This window comes from Eptatretus burgeri, chromosome 16, assembly GCF_056783735.1.
Source record: "Eptatretus burgeri isolate ZD-2024b chromosome 16, Ebu_testis_v1, whole genome shotgun sequence".
Taxonomy (NCBI): Eukaryota; Metazoa; Chordata; class Myxini; order Myxiniformes; family Myxinidae; genus Eptatretus; species Eptatretus burgeri.
Window position 1 is genome coordinate 38,370,690 of NC_140976.1, and position 14,434 is coordinate 38,385,123.

General features: G+C 43.7%; 1 protein-coding gene across 5 annotated transcripts in view; it reads left to right on the forward strand.

The window, feature by feature from the left end:
- Positions 1–14,434, forward strand: part of LOC147010884 (ataxin-2-like) — a 269,821-nt gene that overhangs the window by 18,506 nt on the left and 236,881 nt on the right. For 2 of the 5 annotated variants that reach the window (XM_085858764.1, XM_085858771.1), the window contains exon 1: positions 13,606–13,863. The exons of 1 other annotated variant lie outside the window; for it this stretch is intronic. In XM_085858764.1, coding sequence (XP_085714890.1) covers positions 13,805–13,863 — 59 coding nt within the window. In that variant the 5' untranslated portion in view covers positions 13,606–13,804. Of the gene's footprint in view, positions 1–13,126; positions 13,407–13,605; positions 13,864–14,434 lie in introns of those variants that run through there. 2 more of the 5 variants (XM_085858768.1, XM_085858769.1) reach the window with 2 other exon arrangements.

A 14,434-nucleotide genomic window follows, 5' to 3' on the forward strand; every position in this document is an offset into this window, starting at 1 on the left:
CAAATCCCAACATTCCCTCCTATTGTTACTTTAAGAAACAATGTTTATTAAATCACAATCAAGCATCTTCTTAATTCAAGCCGGCAGATGACACAGCTTTGCGGTGCAGATAGACCACTCCCTGGGAGGAGTTCCATCCTTCGGGGCAGCTCCAGATGGTCTCCATGGTGGTCGAAAGGATCCCTCTGCACACCTCTAACCCAGGGAGAGAGAGCTACCTGCCCCACTAAAGAAGGAATCGCATGCCAAATCCCTGATTAATAAATCACCCAGTAAAATATCCATCCAAAAACTGCTCAGGCTTAATGTCTGAGTCTGAACTCGTATTAACTGATGCACATCCATTTCCAGTTACTTTTTAACATTTCTTGCCAGAATCTGCAGCATCTTGGTACACATTCACATTTACATTTTCATCTTCATTTCCAAACATTACATGCAAATTATCATTCTCAAGTTTAGCTGCTGCAATCAATTGGATAAGTTCCTCATCTTTAATCACAGGTGCCTGGTGCACAAAGGTATACATATTATAAGCAGGTGATACTGTTGTGGGGCTGGGCGTCGGCGGCGAGCATGATCGCGAGGTGGAGCAGTAAAGTCGGCTCCGCCGAACACCCAGAATTTAGATCGAGCTCCTCGGAGAACTCCGAAAGGCACGAGTCCCTTACAGGACCGTGAATCACCAATAATTCGGCCGCGTGGAATAGGGTGAATTGCCAACTTCAATATACCTAAGTATCCACGCGGCAAAGATACCGGGGAATTCACACCCTTGGCAAGCCTCGAGTGGAATGAGCCATTATCGTGATCAAACCGTGCGTAACCCGAGCGGATGGTTACCAAGACCCGTCGGACCAAATGCATAATTTGCCGCTTCCCAATTTCCCAACATGCACCGTGCTAAGCCAATGAAAGAAGCACAGAAACGAGCTGATACAATCAACAATAGGGGTATTTATTTACAATAAGCAGGGAGGGGAACACAGAAGAGCAGAGTTATCTGACTATAAGAAATGCAGTCAATGTACAAGCAAAAGCACTTAACAATTCTACTTAGGCAAGACAGGCCCGCACACAGACACGCACACCCAAAAAGAAAATGGACCCGATGGGTCTTCAGTCAGTAGAGCCGGCCCGGGATACCTGTCCCGCCTTGTGCGGTCACACCGATTCAAACCACCACGGTGGGACTCGAACCAATGACCCGAAGTCCACGACCACGACCGTCTGCATTGCCCTCGTCGACAACCACTCACTGGCTTTCAATGCCAGGTTGGAAATGTCTGAACTGAAAATGTCCTTTCCCACCAGAAATGTCTCACACAAGATCACTGGCTGCTCGGCAAAATTCCACGATCTCCATCTGGCGAACGCTCCTGCCACGAGCACACCGTCTCTCCAACGCTGGTCCAGACAACCACACTTTCTCCTCAGGAGGGAGTGGCTTCTTCTCCTGGCCACTTGCCTCATTGGTCGGACCCATCGCGCGATTCCCTGGCCGTCCTCCATTGGACAGGCCCATGGTAGGCGGGGCAACTCCCACCCTTCTGGGTGGAGTCCGATCGGAAGCGTTTGTAGCTCAGCCTACCTCCTCACCTCCGGCCACATGCATAATGGCGATCGTGTTGAGTCGGAAACGGGCGGGTGAGATGCCCGCTCCTTGCCGATTGTCCAAAGAGGGACGCCATGCCTATGTTAGACTCTGCCCACATGTGTGCTCACTGGCGAGCGTGCGAAGAATGCCGCGAGCAGAGTGTTGTTGTGAGAGCGAAGATGTAAAAAATCCTATCTATAAAATAACCCACAGCGCACGTACACTTAATTCCCATTAGACACAGGGGATGGATTCTAACTAGAAACACATACTTACCGATATTACTGATATATAGGGACTCTGGCTGTTGTGTGCTCATGGCTTCCAGATTCGTAACACTACCTCACCTTTTTACAGACTCGTCCCGAGTCGTCAAATTTGCGTGTGACCAGCATGTGTAAGTTTTCCCCTAGTACGATTTACCTGCGGATCCCTGAGTGCGACTTTTTTTATACGCGTCCCCAAAATAAATAACCTAGTGCGCTGCGTAACTAACTATCAGACTCACACGGACAACTTAACTACATTGCCGGTGCGAAGACAGGCACACAGGTGGGTTGCAAAACTTATTTACATTTTCTAATATTTACACTAACCATGGCCCAGGACCTGTCATCTCTGGGGAAAAGGCAAAAGTCATTGCAAAGTCATTGATGTGGAGGTTTATTTTCAGATGTGGAGGGAAGTCCGATTTGACCTCTGAGGACCGTGAGAGGTCAAATCCAAGATGGCCGTCATTCCACCGGCTCTAATGTTCAAACACGTTTAATTTTGGAACTAAACAGTGTAAAAAAACATTTAAGGTGTCATTTCCAACTAAGTTTGGAATGGCCATTCGTTTGGTGATACTTTTGAGATCACCAGGAGCCAAGGAAATGCATTTCGATCAAGGTCAAGGTCAAATTACGTTAAAAACTTTTGGACATTCTTTTGGTAAAGACAATCGATTGGACCTATGTATGCAATATAGTGAAACTTTGCTTCCATTTTGACATTATCGGCATAATAATAATGCAAAAAAATTAACAGAATAGTCCCATGCTGCTAGTCTATTTAATACTTTATTAATAGCAATGATGATGATGGTAATGGTAGTGATCAAAATCTAACAGCCTCCAGAACAGAAGCACAGTGCAGTGCACTTGAGCACAGCTTTGGCACACTTGCACCGTCCAGTGCATCCTTTCTCACAGCGACAGCGGATCAATTAATGGCACGATTTTGATGCTTCGGGGAGAGTGGTCCAAAGCGGCTGCCACCCAGTTGTTTCCTTTGTCCAGCCCCAGTCAGATGGCTCTGGCATCTCTGGATCCAGGACCAATGCCTGGTTACAACAGTTGGCCTGGTAGCAAGTGTGCTTGATGTGCTGTTTGAGTGCTGCCTGGGTTGGAGGAATGTTCTCTAGAGTTCTAGACTTCTGTGTGAAGAGCTGTTTCCTGGCATGATTCACTTCCATGCTCTCACTGGTTCGGTCGTACATTAGCACCACAAATCGCTCTAGCAGTAACATTGATCCTTCATTGACCTCACTTGGCATGCATAGGAGTTCATTAAAAGCATCATTCACCTCTGGGAAAGACTTCCAAGTTTCCCAGGCAGTCTTCTTTCCTCTGCCAGCGAATGCAGATAGTGTCACACCCAGTGAAAGCGTGAAGGACTGGGAGAGTCAGACACTGTGTTGGATTCATTGTGGCAACCATTTCATGAACAGCTATGTAACGAAAGCTTGACCCGCCACCAAAGGCAACGCACAGCTCATTAGGAGCTGTCTTGCTGAATGAAGCTACAGCCAGTACTACCACATCAGTATCAATGGTACGAAATTGTCCATGTCTCCGTCTCCTGTTTGACAGGAGATGTACAGCCTCAAAAAGAGACCAGTCACTCTTCAGTACTGCGAGCTGTGCCTTCTGTTTTGACTTAATCTTGACCGGTGGCCTACTGAACAGTGGCAACTTGTTCTTTGGAAGTGTTTGTGTGATAGGTGTTGTACACTGTTCCAGCCTTTCTCTCACAAACTTGGTGTACTGCTCCTCACCAAGAGTCTCGATCCTTCTCACAGTTTCAGCCACTTGGGTGTCCACAATGTCCCTTGTGCCAATGACTAGTAGGTCTTGACTGTCATTGTCTTGACAATGACTAGTAGGATGAATGGGCATCCCCAATTTAGTTGGAAATGACACCGTAAATGTTTTTCTGCGCAGTCTGGTTCCAAAATTAAGGACGTTTGAACATTAGACCCGGGTGACTAGCGGCCATCTTGGATTTGACCTCTCACTGTCCCCTCAGAGGTCAAATCTGACTTCCCTCCACATCCGAAAATAAACATTATGTATGACCTAACTATGCTAGAAATTTCATGCTTTTCTCATAAAATGCACAATTTGTTAAAATATGAGAGCTTATCCGCTGTACTATCTATGACATTCCCATAATGCCCTCACTATCTGTTATTGTCCATATTATCACGATTATGCACATTCTAATCCAAAGCACTGCTACATCTGTCATGAAGCTCCAGTAACATTCTTCCCACTTGCAGATTTCCTTTCTTTCTCTTTACGACTTCCTTTATCCTCTTTTGTAGTGAGATGCATGAGTCCATGATTGGCTTACCTTCTCACTTGACAGCTATGTGGGTAACCAGTAATACCTGGTAGGGTCCGGTCCAATGTGCCTTCAGTACGTTCCTCCGTTTGAACACCTTGATGTTCACCCAGTCGTCGGGCTGGATGCCGTGGTGTTCCTCCGCAGCCAGGTCGAGTCACGCTTGTTTGACATACAAGTCAAATTCTTTCACAACCTTTGTTAGAGCAGCATATCAACTAATCGTTGCCTTGTCCATTATGTATATGTCCATATGTTTTTTTCAAACACTTTACCAATATTTTAACCTAGTGTTGGCTTCGCAGTTAGAGTGGTGGCTTGGGATCCTAGAGTCCTGCTGACCACTGAACCAATCCCAGGAGTTTTAGTCAGCCTGTCACTCCTCCAATGTTGGCAAAAATGAACATCCGTACACTGGCAATAGAGGCACCGCATCAGCGGCACAGCCATGCCCCAACCAATGATGCAACCAACAGCCAAAAAGGCAGCACACACCACCAACATTTGACAATACACATAATTTCTACTATCAATTTACCATTTTTAACGAGCATACCTTGCGATGTTATATACCCTCTTACTTCCAAATTGTTCCTACATCGTGTGTCATCCTGTACACATATCAGGAATCAGTATATATTGTTATGCTTCTATCCTTGGCTAGATTGCATGCTGCAATCCGGCCTTCAGCACTCCATGGCCTTTGACAGCCAGCGCCCCCTAAAGGGTAGTATGCGATGCAGTACAGGGTTCAGTTCATTCTGCCATATTTTTATATTTTCATTGTGAGGCTCCAACCAACGTTTTACATTGGAAATTGTTTCTAACTCTGCTAAATTCTCAATTACTTCTTACACGGGCCCTTTGCTATTATCCACAAGCCCAAAATAAACTCGCACAAGTTCAAATTGTGCAATTTGAGATTTTTTATTTTTTTTTTTTTTTTTTTTTTGTATACCTTGGTCGAGGCTCGTATGAGAGCTAACACACAACTCACAGCAAGGAGGCATGAGACAAGAGGGGTGGGAGTGGAAGGGACAAAACATTGGGGAACAGACACAGGTGAACTGTGGAAGGGAGAGGGATGGGGATGGGACGGGGAACATGGCGAGGAGAAGATGGACATTACAGGGACTTTCAGGAAGGAAAACAGGAGAATTGAAGGAAGTGGGCATGGGTGGATTGTCGGGGGTAGAAAAGATCGAGGATTTGGATGGGGGAAGATAAGAGGTGGTGGTGAACAGCTGTTTTGAAAGCCTGGAGGGAAGAATGGGAAAGAATAGAGTGAGGAAGTTTATTCCAAAGGCGGGAAAAAAGAGGAATGAAAGAGTGAAGATGAGCAGTGATTCGTGATTTTGGTAGTTTTACCAGAAGGGGGTTGTTGGCGGACCTTGAGCGCCCTGTGGAAATGTGGTTGGGACAAATCGCAGAGAGAGCAGGGGGGGCAAGGCTGGAGAGGAGTCGGTAGAAGACAGAAAGACCACCGACCAACCTGCGGTGATTGAGTGAGAGGCCCAAAGACTCAGCTTCATTGCGGGAGATGCCAATGATCTTAAAAGCCCTGGTTTCGACAGCGTGAAGTCGAGAAAGGTGGGAGGCAGGAGCACCAGCCCAGAGGGGAGAGCAGTACTCCATCAGGCTACGGACAAAAGCTTTGTAAGTAGTCAGGAGCTCAAGAGGGCCGAGGAAGGACTTTGCACGACGGAGGATTCCCAGTCGGCGACTGGCTTTTGAGGCAAGGTTGGAAATGTGACTTTCCCAGGAAAGGTCATGGCAGATAGTGAGACCCAGAAGCTTGAAAGAAAAGACTTCTTCCAGTGGATTGTTGAGAAAGTGGATGGGGGGGTTTTGTAAACGGTCCTTTCGAAGAGACATAGTGAGAGTGTGAGATTTGTGTGGATTGAAAGACATGTTCCACGTGTTGGACCAGTTTGTGATTTTATCCAGATCTGCAGTGAGCGAAGAAGCTGCTGCTTGCCGGTCTGAGGGATGACAGATGGTACGGCAGAGGGTGGAGTCATCGGCAAAGAGAAATAGAGGATTTTCCAGAGAGTCCGAGAGATCATTGATGAATGATCCACGGTAAAATTTCCTTTTAAACAAATTCATTAAAAACACACATGATTGACCTCAACCTCGGATCACCGGTCTATGCCTCACTCTGCATTATGCCTGCAATATCTTGCCCACTCTTTCCAAAGGATATCGTGAGATCTTAAATGTTCATGAACCAATGCTATCAGACAGGCCATCCAATCAACGTCCATCCGAGGGACTGAACGCATGTTAATGCATCATCTGTTTGCGAATTTAACAGCATGAGCAGTGATGTACCATCTAAATATTATGTATGCAAATTTGTATTTTCACATCACACCATTACCTTCACCACTGATGCAAATGCTCACCTGCACCCACCACTTGCTCACCTGAACAAGGCTTGCCCCAAACAGGAAAACAAACCCAATTTTGATTCATGACTCATGCTCCATCGAAGCCCTGCACCAAGAACTCACGAGACACGTATGTCAACTGCCAAATCCTTGACCACACTCCACTTGCACACTCGTTCCTGAAATGCACTTTGCCGTTTCAGCTCTAATCAAACAAAGCAAATACATATTTTTGCACACATCTCTCTAATTAACTCCAAACCATGGAGGTTCCAGAATGTACTGACCTGAACACAAAACCTCCCTACAGCAATAACACCAGGAGCTACCCAATCATCACCTGCCCGGTTTGCCAACCAGCATGGCGACCCAAGCAAGACCATTCCACATTCTAACGCCGCGTTTCTCAACCTTTTTACCCTTGTGGAACCATTGAAATAGTTTTCATGTCTCAGGGAACCCCTGCATAAAAATTATTATATACCATTATTAATATCTAGCTCTTTTATATTTTTATCGTAGTTCACGTGGTAAATATAATAATTTTTTTTCGGATACCTGGTTTAAGGAAAAAATAACCCCCTTTTTTGTCAAATTTATTGGCAGTGAAAAAAAAAAACATACTGCTCGTTTATGAGACCTCACACCGAGGTTTTACTTCACAAATGTTTTTTATTTTCTATTTTTTTTTGTTTGAAAACGTCATTTTTGAAAGTGTTTGTCAACCCCGAGTCTGTTTGACAATTAAAAAACATACCTCATGTTACTAGATCACAAAACTTAAACAAATAAAGCTGAAGCAATAAAGGTAAACAGAAGAACTAACCTTGAGAGAGAGACTTCGCGCTAGGAAGCACAGAGAAGATAGATGGACACTGTGCATGCGTCCCGTACTTGAGTCGGTCACTCAATGATACCCGAATCCGCCGCGTACAGGACGTCCACTAACCAGTGAGGGTGTTTTCACACTGGCGCCATATAGACATCGTTAAATACATTCCCTATGGTTGTTATAATTGTAAATAATATAAGAGGTTGAAGCCTCTATTATAATAACCAAGGAGTTTTGAACAATATGCCGTGCGTGTATAGTAAAATTACGAATATTAAATCAAACAAAAACTACTCAAAAATACATTAGCCTATTTATTACTTTTTCTCGCGGAACCGCTAGCGACCTCTTGCGGAACCCTTGGGTTCCGGGGAACCCCGGTTGAGAAACACTGTTCTAACGTGTAATTTTAAAACACCTTGGCAAAATGCCCCTCACTGTGCAACCCTCCATTCACATAAAAATGCTTTTTACCATCGTGAGTGGTTTAAATCATTCTAAGCTCATTCACATTAACTCATTCCTCATTCAAACATGCCATGATACAAACTTCTGCAACCAAACTAGCCAACTGCCGCAACCAAACTTACCATTCACATTGATGCCATAATAGCTTTGTTATGCTCAAAGAATGGTCGTTTTTACCATTGATTACTGTGCACTTGTAATCAATCAAACAATAATGAACCAATTCTTCGAGCTTCAACCCTTTTCTCCAACAAACGTTAATTTCTTTATTTCATTCAGTTTTACAAAAAAAATATTTATCTTCCAAAATCAGTTTGCCCACTATTTCAAAGACGAGCTGCCTCCAGCTTCTTTTCCCCCTTATCAGGCAAATTTTGCACATGTCCTGACAAGCAGGCAAATTCACAGCAGAGTGTGTTCTTGCCTCCCGCCTCACTTTTTTTCCGTTATCGAATTTCCCCACAAAGATGTTTTAATTTTCCGATATCAAAACAATTTTATCTACAATCAAATTTCCCTCAAGGAGGTCAGAACAAGTTTGTGGGCTTGAAGACAACCTGCCCACCCTTTACCCTACAGGCAAAGCACACACATTCCTTCACTCCACAGTGGGGTATCCTTTCCCCCCGACATACATCATAAACAGCTGATACTGTGCAGCTGGACTGAGGTAGTCCCAGTGGTTGATATACGGGGGGGGGGGGGGGGTTGGGGTGTCGATGGTACTGTATCGGTGTTAGAGTACCCCTGCCCCGGTGCTGTAGACATCAGGACAGATGATGAGCCATGTCCTGTTATCTGGCTAGGTGCCGGCGCTGACGCTACCGCATCCTTAGCTTGCCGCTCTGCACCTTCTAATTGACCCTGAAGCTTCAGCACCTTACCTGCCAAGGTTGCTTGCTTGACTGTGCTTGATCTTTTAATAGCTTGCTCTTGCCATAACCCAAATCCCAGCCAATTCACTGGCATTTTCTTACTGGATAGTCTATGCCGTCTTAGCAACTCTTCCCGCAGATTCTGCACTACTGGGAGGTCAAACGACCCACCCCTCTGGCCATGGTAAGCTATCCTTAACTGCCCATTCCGCCCAGCAATCATCTTTCTTGGGTCCAACTGGGCAGCCTCAGCCATATGCCATCAGCCCTCAAACTCCCCTTTCCGGACCTTAAGATAGCTACCCCTTGATATAAAATAAACAATTCTCTCCACACTTATCTTTACCGGTTCTTGGGCGAGGACAAGGGGCAGAAGCAGGGATGGACAAAACCTGAGGTGAGAAAAAGAATATATATTTTAAACTCCCCAGCACAAAAGCTTACCTTATTCAAATTGGTCACTGCGGCTTTTCTATTTGGTCACCAAGGTCCATCCCCACCTCTGCCCCACCTCGTCTCGCCCCTGCTTGTTGGGCTAATTGTCGGGATGTCGATCACCCTTGACTAAGGCATGAAGACGTCGATATACTTGAGAGAAAATTGTTTATTATATATCAATACATGCGGCCGCATGGAAAGCAGCAAGCACCAGGAACACCAATTTAGCAATGGAGGTAACCCGGAGAGTGCTCTGCCCGAATGGTTGAATCACTCCCATATATATATATATATATATATATATATATATATATATATATATATATATATATATATATATATATATATATATATATATATATATATATATATATATATATATATATATACGTGGATTTATCTCCAACAAATTTCATGACATCATCGTCCTCCCTTTCATCCCAGGACCAGCTGGATTACCAGCTGGCTTATGTCCTGGCGAGATATATATATATATATATATATATATATATATATATATATATATATATATATATATATATATATATATATATATATATATATATATATATATATATATATATATATATATACATCTCAAACTGATAAGTAAGATCAGAGGTTTTCCTCCCAGATTCTGACACACAATGCTCTCTTGAATCACCCAGGTTTAACCTCACTTATCTTACACACAATGTACCAAGCAGGAATATAGTTAATTAACTGCAGGCGAGTGAATTGAGTTAGGAAGAAACAAAGCTTTTCAGAAAAAGGTACAAATCCCAACACATACAGTATATATATATATATATATATATATATATATATATATATATATATAGATATATACAGAATATAAATATACATATATATATATATATATATATATATATATATATATATATATATATATATATATATATATATATATATATATATATATATATATATATATATATATATATATATATATATATATATATATATATATATATATATATATATATATATATATATATATATATATATATATATATATATATATATATATATATATATATATGTATATATATATATATATATATATATATATATATATATATATATATATATATATATATATATATATATATATATATATATATATATATATATATATATATACATATATATATATATATATATATATATATATATATATATATATATATATATATATATATATATATATATATATATATATATATATATATATATATATATATATATATATATATATATATATATATATATATATATATATATATATATATATATATATATATATATATATATATATATATATATATATATATATATATATATATATATATATATATATATATATATATATATATATATATATATATATATATATATATATATATATATATATATATATATATATATATATATATATATATATATATAATCATATATGAGGCCCGGCGAGGAGGAGTGATGTAAGCGACATTTTTTAATGATATGATGATGATAGTCTCGGATGATCGGGGAAGGGTTATAAAATAGTGCTATATGGCATTAACTCCAAAATGGCCGATGTGGCCCTTACATCACTCCTCCTCGTGGCGCCTCATATATATATATATATATATATATATATATATATATATATATATATATATATATATATATATATATATATATATATATATATATATATTTGCCAGGGCTCGTGGCAACGTGCGCTCTGCACTGGTCCGTCTGGCTTTATGGGGCTGGTGGAACATCGGCAGCACGGCAAGGAGTCTTGGCAGTCGCCCTGGATCAAGCTCTTAGAGAAGAAGAAGAAGCGCGTTCTGGCAATCACACACCATTTGTGAGACAGGGAGCATAGCGAAGAGGCGAGCAAAGAGCCAGAGAGGAGCTAAGCAGAGAGCGAAGAGTGGCGAGCGAAGAGTCTCTAAGGGCTCCGCGCTACTCCTTTTATAAGCGCCGGGCAAAGGGTAGGGTGATGATCGGAAAGCGATGGGCTGTGGCCCGAATCCTGCTCCTCTATTGGGCCACAGCGGCCCTAGCCACGCCCTGCCAGGCTTCGGGAACGGAAACCGTCTCAGTTGCCCACCTGCTTCGGCACGGGTCGGAGCTCCTGACTTAACATAGGGCATGCTCCCTGAGCCGGCACCCCGGCCCTGAACGTGCTCTGAGTGCAGTCTGAATGTCGAATAGCAACGGTCTTTCCCTGCCGTCCAAGGGCTCCCTCCTGAGCCAAAATGCACACCCGGGCCCTGAACCAACTCCTGGATCGCCCGTCTTGCGACCCCTCCTCGTTGCCCCTGATCGACTGAATGAGGGTCGTATCAATCCCGCATGCTCACCCGGGACGTCCCTGGTGAGATGTGGTTGAGCTATTAACGTCTTTTGCTTGGTCAAGCATCGTGCGGTGCTGAGGACAAGCCGAGTCGTGTGGTGTTCCTCAAAATAGAGTGGAAAATTGTAGCGATGCAGAGGTACGGGGGGGGGGGGAATATGTTTTGGGGGTGGGAATATGTTTTGCGGGAGGCGTGTGTGGTCGAAGTGGTGAGATTTGGTGAACGAGGTGCGAAGTGAGCTGAGGTGCTGGTTGGAAATTGGCACACAGATTTGAACGAAATAATGGCGCGCGATGCATGGGTGGTGTCTTGTGTAGATGTGGATCCGAGCCACGGGAAGCGTTGTGGTGTGCTTATTATCAATTACCTATTGAATGGCGTGTGTCTTTGCATGCTTGTTTTGTACTATGGCTAAAAGGAAAGGGTTGGAGTAGGAATCAGAATCAGAATTGGAGATAGTTACCAGACCTAATTACGAGACCCACTCAACGCACTTCGTCCCGTTAACCCACTATACATGAGGGGAGGACTAACTGCATGAAAACGAATGAAATAACTGCCTGGGGATCACTGCATGTTGGGTGTTATTGTCTTAGACTTAGAGGCATTCGGTTTTGCAGAACTGCAACAACGTACGTATGTGTGTGTGTGTGTGTGTGTGTGCGTGCGTGCGTGCGTGCGTGCGTGCGTGTGTGTGCGTGCCTGGTGTTGGCTTAATGGTTGGGGTGATGGGCTTGGGATCCTCTGATCCTGAGTTCAAACCCCACTCGGCTGTTGAATTAATAGCAGGTGGGATTTACTCTGCCTGTCATCCTGCCGAGGTCGGCAAAATGAGTGCCAGCGCTGGTATACTGTGTTGGAGTGGTGACCAGTCCAGGATTGTGTCCAATAGCCAAGGAGACTGCTGAGGCAGCACCAACGCTCTGCACAGAGTATGGTCACACGGACACACACACACTTCGAGACTTGGCAGGGCTCCGTTCCACGTTCTGAAACCCACGTGTGGAGATAACATCCAACGCACACACACTGAGACGTATGCAATACGCACACTCGCTCTTGAGCTAATCTAACCTGAGTTCGAATCCTGACCCAGCTATAAACTGTCTGTGCCGTTCCTCGGATGGACGTTAAATTGGGCATCCCGTTTGCCGGCATTAGGTTGTGGATGATTGGAATTTTGGAAGATTAAGTGGACCGACGACGCTCTGTCCAAAATATAAAGCATGACGCATTGTTCATGATAATGATGATGTGCAACCTTTGTATGAAGGTCAGAGATCACTTTCTCACCAGTACTAGTCTCTGAAACGCGTCCTTGGCGCACATTTATAGAAGATGACGATGTGAACGAATTTTGCATTGTTGTGTTGCGCCATGATTGTTTATTTTTATTGAAGGGTCGGCGCGTTGGCGGAGGGATAGCGATTGTTGCGATTAGCGGTGATGGGTCTTTGCGCACAAGTGCGCATGCGCAGCGTTCTTGGTGTTTTTATACGAGTTCCCTTTAAACAAGGAATTTCGACGTAGGAGGCCATTACCCATTAGGCCCATCAAGGCCTCCAATTATATTTGTCCGTGCCCAATCCTTTAAAATGTTGACCATCTTTAACGTGTTTAATAATAATATCTGATGGAGTTCGAACCTCAGACCTTCGAGACTCACTCAAGCCACTGAGGCTGCTGTTGTCCGGCGGAGGAGGGGAGGGAGTGATCGGAACTATTTTCACTGAGGCGTCGGCGTCAGATTTACCTCAAGCGGGAAGTGGTGTGGCCGAGAGGGAGGAAGGGAAAATTAATCATTATGCTTTTGCGGTTTCCCAAGTACGTTAGGTGGTAATGTTCGCATTTCTCACGTTTTAATCTTATTAAAGGCTCTCACACATAATATATATTTATATATATATATATATATATAGTATTCAAACATTTTACTTGTTTTTATAAGATATATATATATATATATATATATTTTTTTTTTTTTAATACGAGCCTGCTTCAGCGCCGGAGGTTGCAGGGCTGAGGCGATTCTGATCGGATCGGATAGGAAGAGAACGGGGAAGGGAGAGAAGAGAGAGAGAGAGAGAGAGAGAGGAAGGAAGGAGGGAAGTACCCCGATTGGGTGCAGAGGGGAGATTAGGGATTGCCCCTTGGGGGAGGTTTAAGGAAAGAGGGGGGGGGATTGTGGGCAGCGTGAGGAAGAGCGAGCGGGCAGAGGCATCATGTCGGTGGTGAAATTCGCCGGCGGAAGGAAACCGAGCTCCAGGCCTCCGCTCGGCAGGTGCGTGCTGCTGCTGGTGCTCACTTGCATCTCGCCGGTTTACTTCAGGGCACCGTTTCCATACTCGGTGCTTGTCCGATTGATTTTCGCGGTTTCGTTCTCCGTATTGTATGCGGACGGTGGTTGTGCTCGAACGGGAGAGCTTTCGCATCATATGCCGGTCACGTCGACGCTTGTCTTTCCGCCGCTGTGTCCGTGTCCGCATGATCTCGGGCCGTCTTCATTCCGCCGAGACGTCGCGCTCCGTCCGTCCTCTTGCCCTGCAAGCGTTTCCATCTCTGTGTCGTTAATAGCTTTCGCGGCTCTGTGTTCATTGCTGAACCGACTGTGCCTTTTTCTGGTGCGTTTTCTTTTCTTGCTAGCATCACCACGTCGGTCTGTTTGACGTCAAATGTCCGTGTGCCCCCGCCGTCCTGTCCATCTGCCGATGTGTGCAGGACTTGTCTCGTCTGACGCCTGGCTTTTCTTCTCTTCCTGCTGTCCTGAATCTTGCCCGGCTCTGCACCTCTTCTGCTCCGTCGTTTTGTGTCTTTTTAATTTATGCCATTCCACTGAAAATTATGTTTTGCTT